This window comes from Meles meles, chromosome 1 (assembly GCF_922984935.1).
Source record: "Meles meles chromosome 1, mMelMel3.1 paternal haplotype, whole genome shotgun sequence".
Classification (NCBI taxonomy): Eukaryota; Metazoa; Chordata; class Mammalia; order Carnivora; family Mustelidae; genus Meles; species Meles meles.
This window is the reverse complement of record NC_060066.1, coordinates 146,012,092-146,034,506: the sequence shown is the minus strand read 5'-3', so window position 1 is coordinate 146,034,506 and position 22,415 is coordinate 146,012,092. Positions and strand designations below refer to the sequence as shown.

Below are 22,415 nucleotides of genomic sequence, written 5' to 3'. Positions count from 1 at the left end.
AAATTCTTTCTGTTTTTAAGTGGCTACTGAGCAACATGATAGTGGTGAGAATAAGTCTTAAAATGGTATGAATTAATCAGTACTAGATGACTAGAATATTTAAATAGAGGACATTGGAGATCATTTCAGACTGTGATAGTCTAAGATTTTACCAAAAAGGGGGATACACCCTAGGTGTTTATATTGCATTTAAATAATACATTAAGGATTGGAGGTTTGGGATTGTAGAAGGCAGCCCATTCAGTCACTCAATAATATCAAAACCTCAGAGCAAGAAAAGAATAAATTTTAAAATTATTTGAAAAATAATGAGTTTCTTTTTCTGGAACAAACTTTAAGTAAAAGAGTAATGAAAGGGAAGATTAGAGAAATAAGAAAGCACCCATGTTAGAAAGTGTTGTGTCTCTTGATAAGTCTAAACTTTAATGATAAATGAGGGAAATCACTAGAGATTTTAGGAAATGACCCTGAGAGTAGGATAGATATGGGAAACAAAAAGCTGGAGACAGAAATGTCTAGAAATCTATTAATTTTACCCAGCCCTTCTACCAAAAGGTTCCTCCTACCTGAAATCCGATAATACTTTATCTAGGTCTCTTTCATAATCATGACTTTTATATATATTTTATTTTATCTACTAGAAGCAGCAGAACTTACTGGTTCAGACTATAAACTCTGGAGCCAGGCTCCCTGAGTCCAAATCCCAGTTGCACGAAGTCCTTAGTGCCTATCTATGCCTCAGTTTCCTTATCTACGAAGTGGAGATAAATCATAGAACTTGTTTCAAGTGTTGTTATAAAGATTAGATCACTCAATATACACGAAATATTTAGTACAAAGCCTGGCACATAGTAAGTAGAATAGCTTTAGCAATTACCATTTTTAAGAGTCCTGACAGCAGATCTGTGTCAAAATCAACTTTGTCTCTCCAAAGGTATTTAACACAGTAGTAAGTACTGGATAATTGCTAAGAACAATGAAAAAGAATCTAAAGTAGCCACAGTGGGAATGTGACGGAAAAATCAACAGGATTCAGCAAACCACTGAATAAAGACTGGGAAGGAGAAGACATATGTAGATGCCCATGAGATATCAAACCTAAGTGACAGTGAGGATAACGGGATTAAGGGAAGGCCAGAAAAAAAGCTGTTTCTGAATGAAAGGGAGGTTCAGAATGTCTGGTTTTAGACATCTTAAGGCTAATATGACAATGAGTTACAACAGCTTTGGCAGGACTGAAACTCTGGTGAGGAGCACAAGTGTAGTCATATTTTGGAAGTCTGTTACACGAAGACAAGAGCAGAAGAACCTTAAAGATACTGATTTGTAATTTAGATTTTTCATTAAGACTACCTTGGCACTGAGGTGGGGGGAGAGTTCCAAGATGGTGGAGTAGTAGGGGGACCTTGAACTTGCCTTGTCCTTTGAATACCATTAGATCAACTTTCATATTTTGAACAACTAGGAAAAGGATCAGAGGAATACAGAAACAACCTGCAGAGCTGGATCCAGAGAATTTGGCAGAGGCAAGTTTCAGAGCCCTGTACTGGGGGATAGGGAAGCCGCGCAGCCGGAAGAGGGGGAAGTCCAGTTGGAGGAGCAGTCAGGAAGAGGGAGAAAGTTGGACAGATTGCAGCGGTTTATAACCTCACAATAAGCCATGACGAGTGGTTCTCTGTGTTACTCAGGGAAAGAGTGCTCCCTTTCCTCAAGGGCATTTGGAGGAGCATATTTGTCCTCTCCAGAGACAGGGACAGCTGGGAGCTGTTGAGTGGAGCTTAGCAGCACCATCAGAGGAGCACCCAGAGGGCAGAAAACCTCTTAACTTGTTGGTGTGAACCACAATAGTCTTAAATCTCTGTGTGCGTGCCAATCGACCCCTTTGCTGGGACTGACAGAGCAAGGGCAGACTGCAACAGATTGAGGATAACCTAATCGCTGCTTTTTGCTGTCTGGCACAATAGATTCAAGCCTCTGCAATGGTTTTTCTGGGACAAAGGGGCGTAGGGGACTGAGTTGAGTGCAGATGGCTGATAACCTGGCTCCAGCTTTTCGCTGAGCATTACAATAAATTCTAGCCTCTGAGTGTCCACTGTGCACCGGCTTTTAAGGAATGGGTCAGTGCTGGGCACACCCTGAGCTTCCCCACTGAGAGGGCATGCACACTACCAGGGCCTTTAAAACTTGGGAGTTTTGAATCCCAGCCACTGGCCAGAGTTAAAATATAGGAAATTTCTAGCTCTGGGTGTACCAACAACCTGGGCACAGCCAGGTTAGGGCAGGGAACTGATGAGGGCCCAGGTCACAGGAGATTGCTCGCTTTCGTAAGACAGACAGCTGAGCAGGAGCTTCTGGGAGTCCTCCTCCCCAGAGACGAGGGTGAGGTGATGTCATATTCTACCTCATGCACTATCCGTTCCTCCTCCCACCCACCAGCACAGTCAGACGCCAGAGAAAAACACAGCACCTCTAGTGGAGGTTGGAGTCCCCTACACTAAACCCCACCCCTCTCACCTGGCAGGAACATCTTTAGGAGAACAAGTCAGTTTGTTAATGAGCACAGAAGGCCTCTCCCTCAGAAGACCAACACAAATCACCCCCCCCCCCGCCATACTAAGTCTACTGATTAAAGAACATCAGCTCCCAGCTTAACTTCACAAACAAGTCATAGCATACCTACTTAAAGGAAAAAACACTTCTCACTACATGCAAGGAGGAACTATGTAGAGGAAGGACCAGGGGAAAGAGCAGTCAAAACACAAAAGCAGAGTGTACACAGCATGTGGCAGAATTGCTCCCTGAAAATGTTGTTGTTGATATTATTGTTGCTGTTTTTGCTGGTTTTTTTTTTTCTTTTTTTCTTTTTCTTTCCACCTTTCTTTTCTGGACAAAGTGACTGGAAGGACAAAATCATAGTAAAAGAAAGAACCAGAGGTAGCATTCTCCAATAGATTTAATCCATATGGATATAAGTAAGATGTTGGACCTAAAATCTAGAACAACTATAAAGATACTAGTTGCCCTTGAAAAAAGCATAAAAGACATTAGAGAATCCCTTACTACAGAAATAAAGGAACTAAAATCTAATTGGGCCAAAATTAAAAATGCTTATGGTTCGCCTCCCCTCCCCAATGTCCACAGCCCGCTCCCCCTCTCCCAATCCCACCTCCCCCCAGCAACCCCCAGTTTGTTTTGTGAGATTAAGAGTCATTTATGGTTTGTCTCCCTCCCAATCTATGTACTCTGAAAAACAACCTGAGGGTTTTGAAGGGTCAGGAGTGGGAGGTTGGGGCAACCTGAGGGTTTTGAAGGGTCAGGGGTGGGAGGTTGGGGGAACAGGTGGTGGGTAATGGGGAGGGCACGTTTTGCATGGAGCACTGGGTGTTGTGCAAAAAGAATGAATACTGTTACACTGAAAAAATAAATAAAATGAAAAAAAAAGATAAAAAAAATTAAAAATGCTATTACTGAAATGCAGTAAAAAAAAAAAAAACACAGAGCCTCTAACTTCTGAGTAAATGAGGCAGAAGAGAAGGTCAGTAATTTAGAAGACAAAATGATGGAAAGTAATGAAGCTGAGAAAAAGAGAAAAACAACTACTGGATCGTGAGGGGAAAATTTGAGAAATCAGTGATACCATAAAGCACAATAATACTTGAATAATAGGGGTGCCAGAAGATGGGGGGGCAGGTTTATTTGACCAAATTAAAGCTAAGAATTTCCCTAATCTGGAGAAGGAAACAGATTCAAATCCAGGAGGCACAGAAAACCCCCATCAAATCAATAAAAATAGGTCAACACCCCAACATATACTAGCGAAGCCTGAAAATTTCAGAGATAAAGAGAAAATCCTGAAAGCAGCTTGAGATAAATGGTTCTTAACCTGCAAATGTTAACATAAGCCAGAAACAGACCTATCCACAGAGACCTGGCAGGCCAGAAAGGACAGGGTGATAAATGAGAAAATATGTAGTCAAGAATACTTTATCCAGCAAGATTTTTATTCAGAATGGAAGGCAAGATAAAGAGCTTCCAGAACAAACAGAAAAGAATGTGTGATCACTAAACCAACCCTGCAAGAAATATTAAAGGGGATCATTTGAGTGAAGAGAGAGTACAAAAGTAACAAAGATCAGAAAGGAACAGAGACAACCTATAAAAACAGTGACTTTAAAGATAATACAGTAACAGCAAATTTATATTTTTCAATAATTCCTCTGGATGGAAATGGACTAAAAGCTCCAACTGAAAGACAATGGATATCAGATTGGATTTAAAAAAAAAAAAAGACACATCAATAGGCTGTCTACCGGAGACTCATTTTAACAATTTTTTTTTTTTTTTAAGATTTATTTATTTGACAGAGAGAAATCACAAGAGAGGCAGGCAGAGAGAGAGGAAGGGAAGCAGGCTCTCCGCTGAGCAGAGAGCCCGACGCGGGACTCGATCCCAGGACCCCGAGATCATGACCCGAGCTGAAGGCAGCGGCCTAACCCACTGAGCCACCCAGGCGCCCCCGGAGACTCATTTTAGACCCAAAGATTGAAAGGGGGCAGGGATAACCATTTATCATGCTAATGGACATCAAAAGAAAGCTAGAGTAGCAATCCTTATCTCAAACAAATTAGATTTTTATTTATTTATTTTCAGCGTAACAGTATTCATTGTTTTTGCACCACACCCAGTGCTCCATGCAATATGTGCTCTCTCTATTACCCACCACCTGGTTCCCCAACCTCCCACCCCCCACCCCTTCAAAACCCTCAGGTTGTTTTTCAGAGTCCATAGTCTCTCATGGTTCACCTCCCCTTCCAATTTCCCTCAACTCCCTTCTCCTCTCCATCTCCCCATGTCCTCCATGGTCTTTGTTATGCTCCACAAATAAGTGAAACCATATGATACTTGACTCTCTCTGCTTGACTTATTTCGCTCAGCATAATCTCCTCCAGTCCCGTCCATGTTGCTACAAAAGTTGGGTATTCATCCTTTCTGATGGAGACATAATACTCCATCGTGTATATGTACCACATCTTCCTTATCCATTCGTCCGTCGAAAGGCATCTTGGTTCTTTCCACAGTTTGGCGACCGTGGCCATTGCTGCTATAAACATTGGGGTACAGATGGCTTTTCTTTTCACTACATCTGTATCTTTGGGGTAAATACCCAGCAGTGCAATTGCAGGGTCATAGGGAAGCTCTATTTTTAATTTCTTGAGGAATCTCCACACTGTTCTCTAAAGTGGCTGCACCAACTTGCATTCCCACCAACAGTGTAAGAGGGTTCTGCTTGGGGCGCCTGGGTGGCTCAGTGGGTTAAAGCCTCTGCCTTCGGCTCGGGTCATGATCCCAGGGTCCTGGGATCGAGCCCCACATCGGGCTCTCTGCTCCGCGGGGAGCCTGCTTCCTCCTCTCTCTCTGCCTGCCTCTCTGCCTAGTTGTGATTTCTCTCTGTCAAATAAATAAAATATTAAAAAAAAAAAAAAGAGGGTTCCCCTTTCTCCACAACCTCTCCAACACACGTTGTTTCCTGTCTTGCTAATCTGGCCATTCTAACTGGTGTAAGGTGATATCTCAGTGTGGTTTTAATTTGAATCTCCCTGGTGGCTAGTGATGATGAACATTTTTTCATGTGTCTGATAGCCAGACAAATTAAATTTTAAACCAAAGACTGTAGTAAGAAATGAAGAGGGACACTATATTATAATTAAAGGGTCTATCCAATAATAAGATCTAACAATTGTAAATATTTATGCCCCTAACTTGGGAGCAGCCAATTAACTAATAACAAAGTTAAAGAAACACATTGATAGTAATACAATAGTAGTAGGGGACTTTAACACTCCACTCACAGCAATGGACAGATCATCTAAGCAGAAGATCAACAATGAAACAAGGGCTTTTGAATGACACACTGGACCAGATAGACTTCACAGATATATTCAGAACATTCCATACTAAAACAATGGAATACACATTCTTCTTGAGTGCACATGGAACATTCGCCAGAACAGACCACGTACTGGCTCACACGTACAGGTCTCAACTGGTACCAAAAGATGAGGATATTCCCTGCATATTCTCAGACCATGACACTTTATAACTTGGAACTCATTCACAAGAGAAAATCTGGAAGGAACACAAATACATGGAGGTTAAAGAGCATCCTCCTAAAGAATAAATGGATCAACCACGAAATTAAAGAAATTTTTTAAAAATCCATGGAAGCAAATGAAAATTAAAACACAAAATTTCAGAACCTTTGGGATGCAGCAAAGTTGGTCCTAGGAAGGCAGTATATAGTAATACAGGCCTTTCTCAGGAACAAGAAAAGGCTCAAATATACAAGCTAATCTTATACCTAAAGGAGCCAGGAAAAAGCACAGCAAATAAAGGCTAAACCCAGAAACAGAAGAGAAATAATAAAGATTAGAGCAGAAACCAATTAAATAGCAGAAACCAATTAAAATAAAAAAAAATAAAAGAAGAACAGTAGAACAGATCAATGAAACTAGGAGGAAGTTCTTTGAAAGAATTAATAAGAACGATAAACCCCTAGCCAGACTTACCAAAAAGAAAAGAGAAAGGATCCAAATTAGTAAAATTACAAATGAAAGAGAAGAGATCACAACACCGAAGAAATACAATTATACAAATATATTACATCAACTATATGTGAACAGATTAGGCAATCTGGAAGAAATGGGTACATTCCTAGAACATATGAACTACCAAAACTTAACCAGGAAGAAATATAAAAACAGAACAGACCCATAACCACTAAGGAAACTGAAGCAGTAATCAAAAATCTCCCAGAAAACAAGAGTCCAGAGCTGGACGGCTTCCCAAGGAAATTCTACTAAACATTTAAAGAATTAATAAGTATTCTTCTGAAGCTGTTTCAAAAAACAGAAACAGAAGAAAAACTTCCAAACTCGTTCTATGTGGTCAGAATTACTTTAATCCCAAAACCAGACAAAATCCACCAAAAAGGAGAATTACAGATCAATATCCCTGACGAACATGGATGCCAAAATTCTCACCAAGATACTAGTCAAGAGGATCCAACAGTGCCTTAAAAGGATTATTCACAACCAAATGAGATTTATTCCTGGGCTGCAAGGATGGTTCAATATTCACAAATCAATCAATTTGATATCCTACATTAATAAAAGAAAGGACAAGAACCATATGATCCTCTCAATAGATGCAGAAAAAGTATCTGACAAAACACAGCATCCTTTCTTGATTTAAAACTCTTCACAGTATAGGGATAGAGGGAACATACCTCAATATCATAGAGGCCATATATGAAAAGCCCACAGTGAATATCATTCTCAATAGGAAACAGAACTATTCCCCTAAGGTCAGGAACCCAACAGGGATGTCCACTTTCACCACTGTTGTTCAACATAGTACTAGAAGTCCTAGCCTAAGCAATCAAAGAAAAAGAAATAAATCAGCATGCGAATTGGCAAAGAACTCAAACTTTCACTCTTCACAGATGACATGATAATCTTCGTGGGAAACACAAAAGACTTCAACCCCAAAATTGCTAGAACTCATCAGGAATTTATCAAAGTTACAAGACATAAAATCAATGCACAGAAATCAGTTGCATTCCTATACACTAACAAGGAAACAGAAGAAAGAGAAATTAAGGAAATGATCCCATTTATAATGGCACCAAATACCATAAGATATCTAGGAATAAACCTAACCAAAGAGGTAAATGATCTGTTACCCAAAAGCTAGAGAACACTTATGAAAGAATTGAGGAAGACATAAAGAAATGGAAAAACTGTCCATGCTCACAGATTGGAAGAACAAATATTGTGAAAATGTCTATAGAGCAATCTATACATTCAATGCAATCCATATCAAAATACCATCAACATTTTTCACAGAGCTGAAACAAATAATCCTAAAATTTGTACAGAACCAGAAAAGACCCCAAATAACCAAAGGAATGTTGAAAAAGAAAACCAAAGCTGTGGCATCACAATTCTGGACTTTAAGCTCTATCACAAAATTGTAATCATCAAGATAGTATGGCACTGGCATAAAAACAGACATACAGATCAAAGGAACAGAATAGAGAACCCAGAAATGAACCCTCAACTCTATGGTCAGCTAATCTTTGACAAAGCAGGAAAGAATGTCCAGTGGAAAAAAGACAGTCTTTTCAACAAACAGTGTTGGGAAAATTGGACATCTACTTGTAGGAGAATGAAACTGGACCACTTTCTTACACCAAACATAAAAATAAACTCAAAATGGATGAAAGACCTAAATGTGAGACAGGAATCAATCAAAATCCATGAGAAGAATATGGGCAGCAACATCTCTGACCTTGGACACAGCAACTTCTTGCTACACAGGTTTCCAAAGGCAAGGAAAACAAAAGCAAAAATGAACTATTGGGACTTCATCAAGATAAAAATCTTGTGCATAGCAAAGGAAACAGCCAATAAAACTAAAAGACAACCAAGAGAATGGGAGAAGATATTTGCAAATGACATATCAGATAAAGGGCTGGTATCCAAAATCTATAAAGAACTTATCAAACTCAACACCCAAAGAACAAATAATCTAGTCAAAAAATGGGCAGAGGACATGAACAGACATTTCTCCAAACATGTCAGACAGACAGATGGTCAATAGACACATGGAGAAATGCTCAATATCGGGGCACCTGGGTGGCTCAGTGGGTTAAAGCCTCTGCCTTCGGCTCAGGTCATGATCCTGGGGTCCTGGGATTGAGCCCCACATCAGGCTCTCTGCTCGGCAGGGAGCCTGCTTCCCTTCCTCTCTCTCTCTGCCTGCCTCTCTGCCTACTTGTGATCTCTGTCTGTCAAAAAATAAATAAAATATTTAAAAAAAAAAAACAAAAGAAATGTTCAATATCACTCAGCATCAAGGAAATACAAACCAAAACCACAATGAGATACCACCTCACACTGGTCAGAATGGCTAAAATGGACAAGTCGGGAAACAAGAAATGTTGGTGAGATGTGGAGAAAGGGGACCCCTTTTACACTGCTGGTGGGCATGCAAGCAGGTACAGAGACTCTGAAAAAAAGCATGGAGATTTCTCAAAAAGTTAAAAATAGAGCTACCCAACAACCCAGCAATTGCACTATTAGGGATTTATCCTAAAGATACAAATGTAGTGACCTGAAGGGGCACCTACATCCTTAATATTTATAGCAGCAATGTCCACAATAGCCAAACTATGGAAAGAGCACAGATGTCCATCGACAGGTAAATGACTAAAGAAATGTGGTATATATATATATATACATACATATGTGTATGTATGTATGTGTGTATATATACATATATACACACATATATATACATATATATATTCTTTATTCATATAAATGTGATGGAATATTATGCAGCCATTAAAAATTAAAATCTTGCCATTTGCAATGATGTGGATGAAACTAGAGAGTATTATGCTAAGTGAAATAAGTCAATCAGAGAAAGAAAATTATCATATGATTTCACTCATATGTAGAATTTAAGTAACAAAACAGAGGATCATAAGGGAAGGGAGGGAAAAATAAAAGAAGGTGAAATCAGAGAGGAAGACAAAATAATGATAGGAAATTAAACTGAAGTTTGCTGGAGGGGATGGGGTGGTGAGATGGGGTAACTGGGAGATGGCCATTAAGGAGGGTACTTGATAATAATGAGTACTGTGTGTTAACATGCATCTAATGAATCACTAACCTCTACCTCTGAAACTAGTAACATACTATATGTAAATTAGTTGAATTTAAATAAAACAAAATTAAAGACGACCTTCTTTCCACTGAATTCAAATTAGTTAGGTGTTGTGTTCATATTCATTATTTCATCTAAATCAGTCTGCTATAAATTATAGCCAAATACAAATCTAAATGAAGTAAAAAAATTCCATATTTTAACAGATCATTATAGAAATTAAACCATTTTATTGGGCTTCCTATATAACTAAATAGTAAAATGTTAAAAGTTAACAATAATAAAAGGTAACTTAGAACTTACCCTGAGTCACAGAAACAGTTCCACAGTCCTTGGCCATGACTCCAGAGTAGGCGATTAAAAACCCGGTTGAAAATCCGATATAAACTTACTTCCTCAACATCAGGTACCTTCCAGATACGTGGAAGAATTGTACGAATACTTGTTTTTACTATGTCCAGAACCTAGTGGAAAAACCAAAGTTATTTCAAAATCTAAGCATGTAAGTGTGTGTCTAAAATTCTAAGATGAATATATATAATTCAAAGACAAATTCATACACACACTTATACACACTCATTCACTGAACAACAGCACAGAGTAAAAATCCCAGAAATAGGTCCATGCATTTGTGAAACTCTAGTGTATGATGTAGGTGGCAAGTCAGACCATTGGTATAAGAAGAGATTAAGTTTAAAATTTAAACTTCAATTAAATCTAAATTAAATCAATAAATGGAGACTGAAAAATAGCAAGTTTTACTAAGAAAGTTGAATCCTCACTCAACTAACACAAATCAACTCTAGAGGGATTAGGACTTTAGGCTTAAAAAATAAATCATTAAATATATTACTGAAAACTCACTATTGGTGAATATCTTTTCATTTTTAGGTTAGAAAAAGATTAAGTCATAAAAAAAGTATAGACCATAAAATATTAATAAATTGATTATACTAAAGTTAAGAACTTCTGGACATCAAAAGATACCTTAAGGAAAATAAAAGATCAAGTTACAAACTTGGAAAATATATTTAAAACATACACCTCCAACAAAAGTTTAATATCAGAAATACATAATGAATGCCTAACAAATTGTTAACACAAACACTCACAACGTAGGGAGAAGAAAACGGACAAAAGTACATGAACTGGAGTTTCACAGAAGAGGAAATAAATTTGCCCAATATATATAATAGATAAATATTAAAACTATAATAAGATATCACTTCATGTCCATTTAACAGACTAAAATTAAAAGTCTGACAATACTAAGTGCTGGAGAGCTAGGGTTATGCAGGGTTTCTTAGACATTATTGGTGGGAGTACAAATTGGTGCAGTCGCTCAAAAACAGCTTGGCATTATCTCCCAAAGTTAAAAATTCATATACCCTATAACCCAGCAATTTTATTCCTAAGAAAAACTCTCTCAGGGGTTAAAAACAAGACTCATGTACAAGAATGTTCTAACAGCTGTTCATAATTGCAAACACCTGGGAACAACCCAATTTTCCTTCAGTGGGAGAGTGAACAAATATACTGGTACACTCATTCCTTGAACTATATAGTAATCAAAATGAATGAAATACAATGCACAAAACACACAGTATCCTAGTAGCATAATATTAAACTTTTTAAAAATGCAAACCTGAGATTATAGATTATATCCTAGTAACATAATATTAAACTTTTAAAAAATGCAAACCTGAGATTATAGTATATATAGTATTTTTTTAAAAGATTTTTTTTTTAATTTATTTACTTGACAAGTAGATAGAGAGGCAGGCAGAGAGAGAGAGAGAGGGAAGCAGGCTCGCTGCCAAGCAGAGAGCCCGATGCAGAACTCGATCCCAGGACCCTGAGATCATGACCTGAGCTGAAGGCAGCGGCTTAACCCACTGAGCCACCCAGGCGCCCCAGTATATATAGTATTTTAATAGAAGTAAAAACAACTAAATTTAAATTCCATATGGAGAACAAACATAGACATAATAAGAATTTATAAAGAAAGAAAAGAACTAGTGAATCCTGAATTTAAGAAAATGGCTACCTGAGACACAGGGAGGATGTCCAGGGAGATGGAGGAGACCCATTTGGTTAGATGAATAAAGATAATAATAATAATATTAAGATAATAATAGGATAAGAAGATAATAATAGGTCATTGCCAGGAACATAGCTTTAGTTTTGGATGTTAAAAACACTAAATGAAAGCAGGCCAAAGACTTACCAATAATGAGAGAGTATCATGAAATAAGGACTATGATTAATCTAATTCTGAACAACTGAAATCCTAGAGGTTCTAAAAAAGAATTGTAAACCCAAAAAGTGACTTTGTCCAATTTGCATGTATTTAATACTTATGCAATGCAAGTCAATGAAAACTTTTTTTTTTAAAGTAAGCACCAACAAATATAGTTATTCAAATTTCAGTTCACCAAAGTAGATTTTCACTTTTTTTTTTAAGTAATCTCTATATCCAACATGGGGCTCGAACTCACAGCCCTGAAAGTTGCATGTTCTACTGACTAAGTCAGGCACCCCAGGTGTTTGCTTCTTATTTTATGTATCTGATTGAAGGAACTGCCTATAAATATGTGTGTGAGTGGTGAGGAGAGAAAGAAGCTTGCAAATGTAAGGGCTGGAGGAAGATGGATTTCTCTTAATTGGCACAAATGTATAGAGAGTTGGAAGCAGATAAAAGAAGAATTTAATTTGTCTCTCTTTAAAATAGCCACAGTTTAAAAAGTGATACTCCTTATTTCTGATAAGGCACATGTAGAATAAACATCCATCAAGTCAATTCAGTAAAAAGTTTTCAAAATATTTTATTTTGAGAAGAATGTCAACCTCGGCTCCTCATGAGGAATGGCATGAGCAGCCTCAGGCTTTCCCTTCCTGTTCCTGCTTCCTTCCGCATGAAGGGGGAACAGTACTGCAACCCCACAGCAGGTCAGGGGCATGTCAGATGAGGGGCGGAGAAAAAGGAGAGAGAACGCAATCTGCAATAAAGTCACTTGGGAAAAGCTTGTTACTACAGACAACAAATGCTTAAGAAGGATTTATTTTTTAAACTTTACTATGATTTACTCACAAGAATACTGCTATGTCCATTGGGCATGAATGCATACCTTTAAATTTTTTACAATTTTCATTTAATCTATTAGTTTAACTCTATTATTTTTTAAGGTGGAAAGCAGTACTCATGACTTATGTGGTAGAAATGTCTACACCAGCAATAAATGATACATTTAAGTCATTTCTCTTTTTCCTTCCTACTTTATCTTTAAAGATTTTGTTTATTTTTTTTATTTAACATACAGAGATCACAAGTAGGCAGAGAGAGGCAGACAGCAAGAGAGAGGGAGAAGAAGGCTCCCCGCTGAGCAGAGAGCTCGAAGCGGGGCTCGATCCCAGGACCCTGTGATCATGACCTGAGCCGAAAGCAGAGGCTTAACCCACTGAGCCATCCAGGCGCCCCTCCTTCCTACTTTCTATGTGAGTAATAACAGGCCAAAAGTTGTAATGCAGGAAAAAATGTAAAAAGTAGCCATGTTTACATTAATTTCATATTCTACTATTTTTTAAAGATTTGTTAATTTATTTTACAGAGGGGAAAAGGACAGAGGGAGGAGAAGAGCAGACTCCCCTCTGAGGGCCTGAGCCAAAAATCAAGAGTCTGCCACTCAAAGGACTGAGCCACCCAGGTGCCCCTTTCATACTCTATTATTAAATAATTATTCAACTTTATAGCAGTTGAGATTATAGCTCACTTATTTCTTTTTGGATACATTTTATGGTAAAATGTATGTGATGCATAAGAACCAAAGAGAAGGGCAGCTAACATGTATGGCCTGCCTGCTCTATACGAAGCACCATACTAGTACATTGTTTCGTGGACACCTCTTGGCCACTACTCTGTACAGGCTTCATTCTTAGGTTAGAGGGAATTTTAAAACCATGATGGTCTAATGTTCTCACCCACACATGACAAAAAGCAACTTCTGAAAGTGGCCAGGGAGGTAGGGGTGACGAATGTTTCTGCTCTACTCCTGATGTTTCCTCCAACATGGAGAGATGAATAAAATATTCTGGGCCTCCTCGAACACAAGCATCTCTGCCTGAGTGGTTTCTCAGAATCGTGAGACTAGTCTGATCTAGGCAACCCAGGAACTTGCCCCTGTTTCTCCTGAGCCGCTTATGGGGAACATACATTCTCCTTTGCTTCTCCTTACTTCAGTTTTAAAGAAGGCAAGCTCCCTGGCCTGAAGAAAGGAATAGACAGACCTATAATTTAGCGATCATTTACAGGGAGACCTTTACCTGCCACTGACCTGTAATCCCTTCATCCCCTGTCCTTCCCCTATTAATAATTAGCTTGATTTATTTTAATTTCCTGTTTAATTAATATAGACCATTACCCACATAAAGAGAAGCATTATGCTCATCTTGGGGGAAAAAAACTTATCACACTCCCAAGGCTCAGCAGGTGTTTATCTTAGTGAAACTGTTCCTTGAAGCCAAGTGAAACTTATGCAGACAAGGTAAAAATCAGAGCTAACACTTATTGAGGGCTTACTATGGACCTCGCTGTGGACCAGGCACTGTTCTAAACACTTTTACATATATCAATTCATTTAGTCCCCAAAACAAGAACATAAAGTAGAAACAAATTGGTCCACGGTCCCTTTTCAAAACATCTTGAGGCTAGATTCCATAATCATACACATTACTATTGCTGCAGGAAAATATGTGAACATGCAAACCAGGAGACAAGACAAAAATAATACATAACTTCCTGTCAGGTCATTGTTACCAAAGGAATTCAGGTAAGTTAGGTTGTGTTGCCTAATGGTTATGAAAATTTTTTTGTTTTGAGGACATTTTTGGGTCTCTTTTTATGGATGAGAACGCTCAGGCATGGAGCAGATAAGCAACTTCGCCAAGATTGCACAGCTGGTAAGTGGACAGCAGTATAAACAGATCTCTCCTCCTAAGCACTACCCAGCAACTCAAAATTACTTCACAATTACTTCGATCTATTCAGGTATCAACAACAAACCCTAGAAAAGAATCAAATTGTCACTTCTTGGATTCAGATTTGCCTCTAGTCAAGTAACACTTGAGAAAATGGGTGGGGTCATTGTGTACAGAGAAGACTGCCCGGGCACCCCCTCCATCAGGGCCAGGGCAAAGGGTCTAATCTGCTTAAAAGGCTATACAGATGGGGAGACACTGACTGCACCTTTAGCAAAACGTCCACTGAATAATTTTAGCAAGGCAGAGAGCAGACAGGCAAGAAATCAGACTGGAAAGAGGTAAACTAATGCTAGCTCATGTGTAATGCTATTTTGGATAACTGGGTGCTTTGGGGTTAGAACAAAAAGGATAGAAGATGACTAATTTGCAAAACATGAAAACAAATGGCCAGCAAGGTGCCCTTTGTGTTTATCTGTGGACTCAAGTGAGGCTAAGTTGTAGAATACAGGTATCCTTTCCTGACATTGCGACTCTTAAAAGCATCCTGATCCAACATTAAGTCTCCAAGGGAAAAAATAAATGGGAGATTCAGTCAATAAAAACATTAATAAAATGGAAATATTTGTCTTTTCCATATGAAATATAGCACATGTGAAGGCATAAAGTACACAGATTCATATTTTGCAAGAACATACAGATGTTGAGTGACAAACTGCTCCATATGGCTGAACAGTTGTTTCTAAATTAAAATAATGGCATGAGGTGAGGGAGGTTTAGAAATAACATTAAAATCACTACATGCTGTACTAATGGTGCATGCAGTAGCCATGGCTATAGGGTAAAGGCATTTCTGCTGATGCAGAATAAACCACTCTGTACAGCATCGATGTCAGCCCAAATGAAAAAGAGATGGAAAATAATAACATCAAAATGCATGCAGAAGCAACTACACTGGGTATTAAAAAGAAATTGCTATTTAGAGAAGAAACACTTGATCAACAAAGATCTTTTAGAAACCCCACATAAATGCAAATATAGTATAAGCTTAATATCACTATATATTTCTCTTCGGCCTCCAATCTTAGTTTATGCCTACATATCACATCAGAGAATAAGCTTTTCAGCAAATCTGGCATTCTTCACAGTGCACCAACACTGCAATATTTTCATACTTCACATATATTCCTTATAAATTATATAAAGCAGCTGCATTCTTGGCAGAAAGCTAAATTATGCAACTGTGGAGTTACCACAACATGATGTTAAATAAGATTAGCTGTTTCCATTTTCACCTGGTGAGGATTCTTTTCAGTATTTAATTCCCTCATCCTTGACCTTTAAAGTTTACATCCATTAAGGAAAATCTGATATAAGGCACATGAAAGAGTTTGTGTTTGTGGGTTCTAATCTTAGCGTTGTATAACATTTTAGTGAGCAACCAGCAAATGCTTTGATCCTGAAACAAAAAAAGGGAGATACATATTTCAACAGTGGTCTATAAATGGAAAAAAGATTTCAATGAGAGTTTCAGGCATTCTGCACCTAGAATAGTGCTTGGGACATGGTGGCCCCCCAATCAATATTGTTGAATGCATGTTAGAATAAGCAAGTAACTAAATGAATGAGTGAACAACTCCCCAAATCTCCAATGTGCTTAGCATAGTTCTTGTACAAAATGGTGACCAATAAATGTTTGTCAACTTAAATCATATCACATACAGCCTCTGTGGGATGCCATTGGACTCACCCTGCTTTCAAGAGTGCAGTTAACAGACAGCTTCCCCGTTCAAGAGCCACTGCCACATTCAAGCTTATGCTCTCCTCTGCTCCCAACCAAAGGATTGAGCATGGATGGGAGAACCACAGAGGGGTCATTTTCATCTAGCAAGGTCCCTCTACAGGCAACCTTTGTTCTGGCTCCCTATCAGCTCTCTGAGGCTCTCTGAGAACTTCACTAGTTTAGGTTCTTCTTCCCCAACCCTCCTGAGCTCCCTTCACCACTGTCAGGTGCAAATAGCAATCTGAAGGCTCTTCCTACATACTTGAACTCTCTCTTATTTTTTGGAGGTGTTTTCTCTTATAAATCTCTTTCACTTCCAATTCTATCTTATCTCTGCTCCCCCAGGAGACCGAGCTGACACAGCTTCCAATGATTACTATCATCCCAGCCCAAAGAAGGATAGATCTGATTAACCCACATCTAAATGTAAAGTAGTTAAATCTCTGGTCTTCTAAACAGGTAATTTTTTATAATATCTAATTCTACATGCTATGGCTGACCACATTCTAGGTTTCTTTATGTTCTCTTAGATGCAGTTTTTGGCTTTATAGTAAGCAATAGCACAGGTTTCAGACAGATAAGCAAATAAATGGCTAATATATTACAACCCGGCAGACAATTTTTTACACCTCATTTCTACATACATCAGCCTGCATTTCATACCTTCCAAGGCCAGAGCACCCTCTCTATGAAGTGTCACATCACAAGAACCCTCCAATACTTAATGTTAAACATCTCAGAGAAGTTATGAGAAGTCACCTGCCCCGAGTAAAGGGCAGAGGCAGTAGTGAACCCAAATTGATGTGACTACAAGTCTAGTACCTCTTTCCACTATGTAATATTAACATATAACATTTTTAGCTTTTAAAATCTTTTTCAATGCACTTTTCAACTCATTATTATACCGGCTGTCATGTTACAAGAAAAAAAATATTTCAGCCAGTCATTCTCTGATCCCACTTTACCTCTCATTTCATCAGAAATGAACACGATTGGGAAGAGGCAGAGGAAAAATATCTTTATGTATAACATATTATATATACATATATAAAGAAATCAAACATATTTAACTTTGTCTCAATGATTATTTTCACCATATATCTCTATACTTATCCTACCTAAGCTAAACGTTAAGTATTTCATTTAATTCATTCTAATGCTACTGATTAAGTGAACAAAATGTTAAAAAAAAAAAAAAAGTCCCAATTAAAAACTCTCTATGTCAGAACTCAAGATCTCTATACTACTGGCTGGCCTGATGATTTGCATTCATGATGAGTGTATTTGTTATGCTTCCTTTTGTGAGCATGGGTGAAAGAACCTATAAACTTGGCAGGGTTAATTTTACAGAAAGGAAAAGTTTTCCAGAAATTCATTTCCTTATTATTCAAATAATTACTCATGGGTGAGAGCTCTTCAATGACCCTTGCTTAAGTAAGGGGAGGAATGCCATCACAATATGAATGCTGCTGAAAGCTGCCTTCTGTTTCTTTTCCTAGGAGTGTCTCACCTTCTACCAACATATCTGAGCAATTACAGTCTGTTTTGGGAAAGGGTTTTAAAGAATAAAATGTTTGAGGGAAGAAAGGGAAACATAGCGATCATGACCACAGCAGGAAAATTGCCACAAATAGGTTGCAAAGGTGTAAATTCTGGGCTTTCCCTTTGTCATCACAGCCTAGCCTACCATTCCTGAGCCATCTTTCAGGGCATCCATGAAAGTGGTCAACTTGCCAGGATGAATTTGGTCTATTAAGATCAGCCCTTACTGCTTAGAGTCAAAATTCAAGCTACAAATTCTTCTGCCAAAAATAGAACCGTCTATTAAATTACCTATGTAGAAGTTCTACTATAATTGCTTAGGTAGTCTAAACTATGGGACTTTAACAAGCTTTGTATTGAAGATGGGATGTCTTACTACTTTTTACAAGGATGGAAGATAAATAGTACTTTTGGTTTATGCTGAAAGTACCAACAAAAGGGCTCAAAAAAAAGGTAACTAGGTATATAAGTTGTACTAAACACCATGACCCCCACACTGATGCTTTCTCCACTTCTGTAACAGAACAGTTTGGATAAACACAGAGATGGAGATGCGGAGGAAAGGATTACACAAACATAACTCCTTCCAAATATTTGTAGATTAAATCAGTAAGGGAGAAGCAAATACTGGCAAAAGTACTTGCAAGTAGATTTTTAAGCAACTGTTTAATTTCACTCAAAATTTATAAACCAAATTGAGTATAACAATCCTAAAACATGAAACAGTTTCTTCCAATTCACAAATATTACTATGCACACACATCATCTGATCATCCCATACCATGTTTATCAGACCTCTCAAACCACATTTAAAAAGCAGAATGACAGTGTCTTAACTTGTTGATACTGTTCAAATAAACACACATCACTAGTGAAGAAAAACGGAAGCAGAAAGAAGCTAGCCTGCCATTGACAGAGTTCTTAAAAGTCTAGAATTGAATCAACTTAATAAGTGTTTACAGAAATCCTCCTACAGGTGACTACAAAGTAAGACAAGCCCCTGGCTTTTAGGGAAGTGGAAAAAAATTAGTACAAAAACCTCTCAATGCAGATCGTGTAAGTACAAATGAGTAAAAGTACCATAAGGACTTAGAATAAAGAAAGTTAATATCTGATTGCAGGGGGGCAGGGCGGGAGGGTAGTCCAGACAGCCTGTGTCATTCTGTTATTTTTAAAAAGATTATTTTAACTTGAAAAAAAATACAGGGAAATACACAAGAACAAGAATGACACCAAATATCACCACTTTCGTTTCCCTGGCTCAGTATGTCTACCTACCCTTGAGAAAAACATTATCTTAACAACTTGGTACCTGGTTTGTAAAAATTTTAAAGAAAAAAAATTTTGGAAGTACGTACACATAAGTCATTTTTAATTTTTTAATAAAATAGTTTATTTTATATATAAAATAATAGTTTATCTGTAAATATGTATAAAATAAATTATATATGTAAAATATAAATATATATAAAATAAAATACTTATTTTAATAAGTAGTATTTAATTTAAAATAGTATTTTAATAAAATAGTTTAAAAAAGTACATGCACGTAAGTCATTTAAAATGGGACAATATATATTATTGTACAACATGATGTGTTCATTTAATTTGCTATCTTGATATCCTTTTTGGCTGGTATATAGAAGGGAAAAAGTTGACAGAGGCATCGCTTCTTAGAGATGCCCATGACAATGATGACCTTACTGGACATTTTTGCAAACCGTCTAATAAAATTTTCTAGCAAAGAGATAAATGAGAAAGTTCTATCAACTACAGTAGCCACTAGACACATTTGGCTATTTAAATTTAAATTAATTAAAATTAAAAGTTTAATTCCTCAATCATAATAGCCACATTTCAAATGCTCAATCAATGGCCACATGTATCTAGTGTCCACTGTACTGGACATCATGAATAAAGAATATTGCCATCTTTGCAGAGAGTTCTATCAGACAACATAGTCAATCAACCTTTTCATTTCAGCTGGCTAGAGAATGGAAATTAGTCACAAAGACTACACGGGTGACTAATGGAGAAGGAATATGAAGGCCACGCAAATCTGGAAGTCTCCCTCTGTACTAAGGTGATCCATACATAGTTGGCACTTATCACCCTGAACCCAGAATGCCTCTGGACATTTGAAAAGGGACACCTGAGAGCTGATGCGCTCACGGCCTCCTGGGCTTACTGACTGTATCCTTCAGTCATAATTAGTAAAGTTTGGCTAACTTTACTAATGTATGTATGTTTCATATGTTGTAAGTCATAATCCTGTTCTACCTCTCAGGTTAAGATCTATGATTTCAGCAGAGTATTCAATGTAATGCAATTTAATAGTGTGAATGCACTATAATTTATTTAAACATAAATCTACTGATAAGACATTTAGGCTGCTTCGAATGTTTTACTTTCACAAATACCATGGCAACGAATGCTCATGTATGTCAATCTTTCCTATACTCACACAATTATTCTGTCAGATAGAACGCTGAAAGTAGTTTTGCTGAGTCATAAGGTTATGAACATTTGTAATTTTAATAGATACTCCAGTTGTACCAATGTATTCTCCCTCTAATTGTATAGCAAGAGCTCTTTTATGCATACTATTTCCATCACTGATATTATCTGTCTTATTAATTTTTGCCAATATGATGGTTTTTACTTGCTTTTCCTTCATCATTAGTGAGGCCAAGTACCTATTTATATGTTAATTGGCTATTTGAAGATCCATAAATAGTCTTTTCATGGCCTTTTTAGGTACTTTGCCATTTTATTTATTAATATTTATAGGGTAGTTTGGTTTTTGCTGGTTGATTTGTAGGTTTTGTTTTATTGGTGTTACTTTGGGTTTTATGTGCTGCAAATATCTATCTTCCTCAATACCCCTCACCCTATTCTCCTCACAGCTTCTGCTTTTTAATTTGTTTCAAAGTTTTCATGTAATCAAAGCTGTCAATATTTTCTTTGCGTTTCCTGGGCTCGAGGTCTTTCTTAAGAAGCGGTTCCCCCACTGTAAGGTTACAAACATATCCTTTTCTTTTAAGCTTTTAATAGTTTCTCTTTTTTACAAATAAAGCTATAATCTATCTAGAATGTATTTTTGCATATGATGAGAGATAAGGCTCCAACCTAATTTTCTTACAAATAGGTAGCCGATTGTTTTAGTATCATTTGGGGGGGGGGTAATTATCTTTCTCTACTGCTTTTAAATAATAAATTCTTTAATCTGCTTCTGGACTTTTTCATTTTAATTAGCAACTTAACCTACAGTTTTCCATCTTCTAGATTACAAAAGGTATATGGACTTGAGGAAATTTAGGGTTCCAATTCTAGTAAGAAGTCCTTATTTTAATCAATCAAGGCCACAGTCAGTGACTTGGCAAACATGTATTCAGGGGTTATAATATGTTTTCAGTCTACCTCTGTACCAGCTTTGCTATAGCTTCCTCAACAGTAGCCCAGTATTTGGCACATGTCAGAACACCAAGTAATTATTAGTTGAATGTGTTAATGCTAAATTGTGAATTCAGTTCACTCAAATCTAAGTATATAATTTAAAGTCATCACTTGGTCAGTGTCAACTTTCAGCTTATTAGCAATAAATCTTGGAAGAGGAAATGATAGCTTGCATTCCCGAAGGAATACAACTTCATTAAAGCTACTAATATAATATACCTCCCCCCAAATAATATTGCAATGCACTTGATGGGCTAGGCAGGCTTGCTGGCCACTCCCCTCTCCTACTGTCCAAGATAACTATCACATACATTTTACCACCTCCTTCAATCTCTAAAACCCCTCCCCAGCAGAAGAAAACCTTTACATCTACCCTCCATGATGCCAGACTCTGCCTTCTCCTACTAGAACAAATGCTCTTGGTTAGGACAAACCATCCCAGCTTACTTACACAAGGATTTTCTATCACCTCTATTTTCTGTGCCATTCCTGTCTTCTACATCATTTTCATCAGCACACAAACAACTGCAAATATCTTCATCTTTAAAAACAAAACAAAACAAAACCTTGTCATTAACCCACATCGCTCTCCAGCTACCATATTTTCCTTATCCTCTCTACAGAGGATATCCTCTGTGCCTTTCATGTCTTGAAACTAACTCCACTCAAGTGTACTCCCTTCCATTCCCCTAATTGTTATGATGAGGTAACTGCTAACTTCCTATTGATGAGGTAACTGCTAAATTCCTATTGCCAAAAACAGCAGTCAGGTCTTCCTGCTCACCATATAGCCCCGATCAGCCACATCCGACTCAGCTGATCACTCTGTCCTTAAAATAATTTCTTAGCTTGGCTTCAGAAACACCCAGTTCTCATGGTTTTTCATGCCACACAGGCTGCTCCTTCTTGGTCCCCTTAACGCCCTTCC

At 37.6% G+C, this 22,415-nt stretch overlaps 1 protein-coding gene across 4 annotated transcripts in view; it reads right to left on the bottom strand.

The window, feature by feature from the left end:
• Window positions 1–22,415, bottom strand: part of TTLL7 (tubulin tyrosine ligase like 7) — a 154,098-nt gene that overhangs the window by 22,227 nt on the left and 109,456 nt on the right. For all 4 annotated transcript variants that reach the window (XM_046017964.1, XM_046017986.1, XM_046017980.1 and 1 more), the window contains exon 19: window positions 10,036–10,196. In XM_046017964.1, coding sequence (XP_045873920.1) covers window positions 10,036–10,196 — 161 coding nt within the window. The remainder of the gene's footprint in view (window positions 1–10,035; window positions 10,197–22,415) is intronic.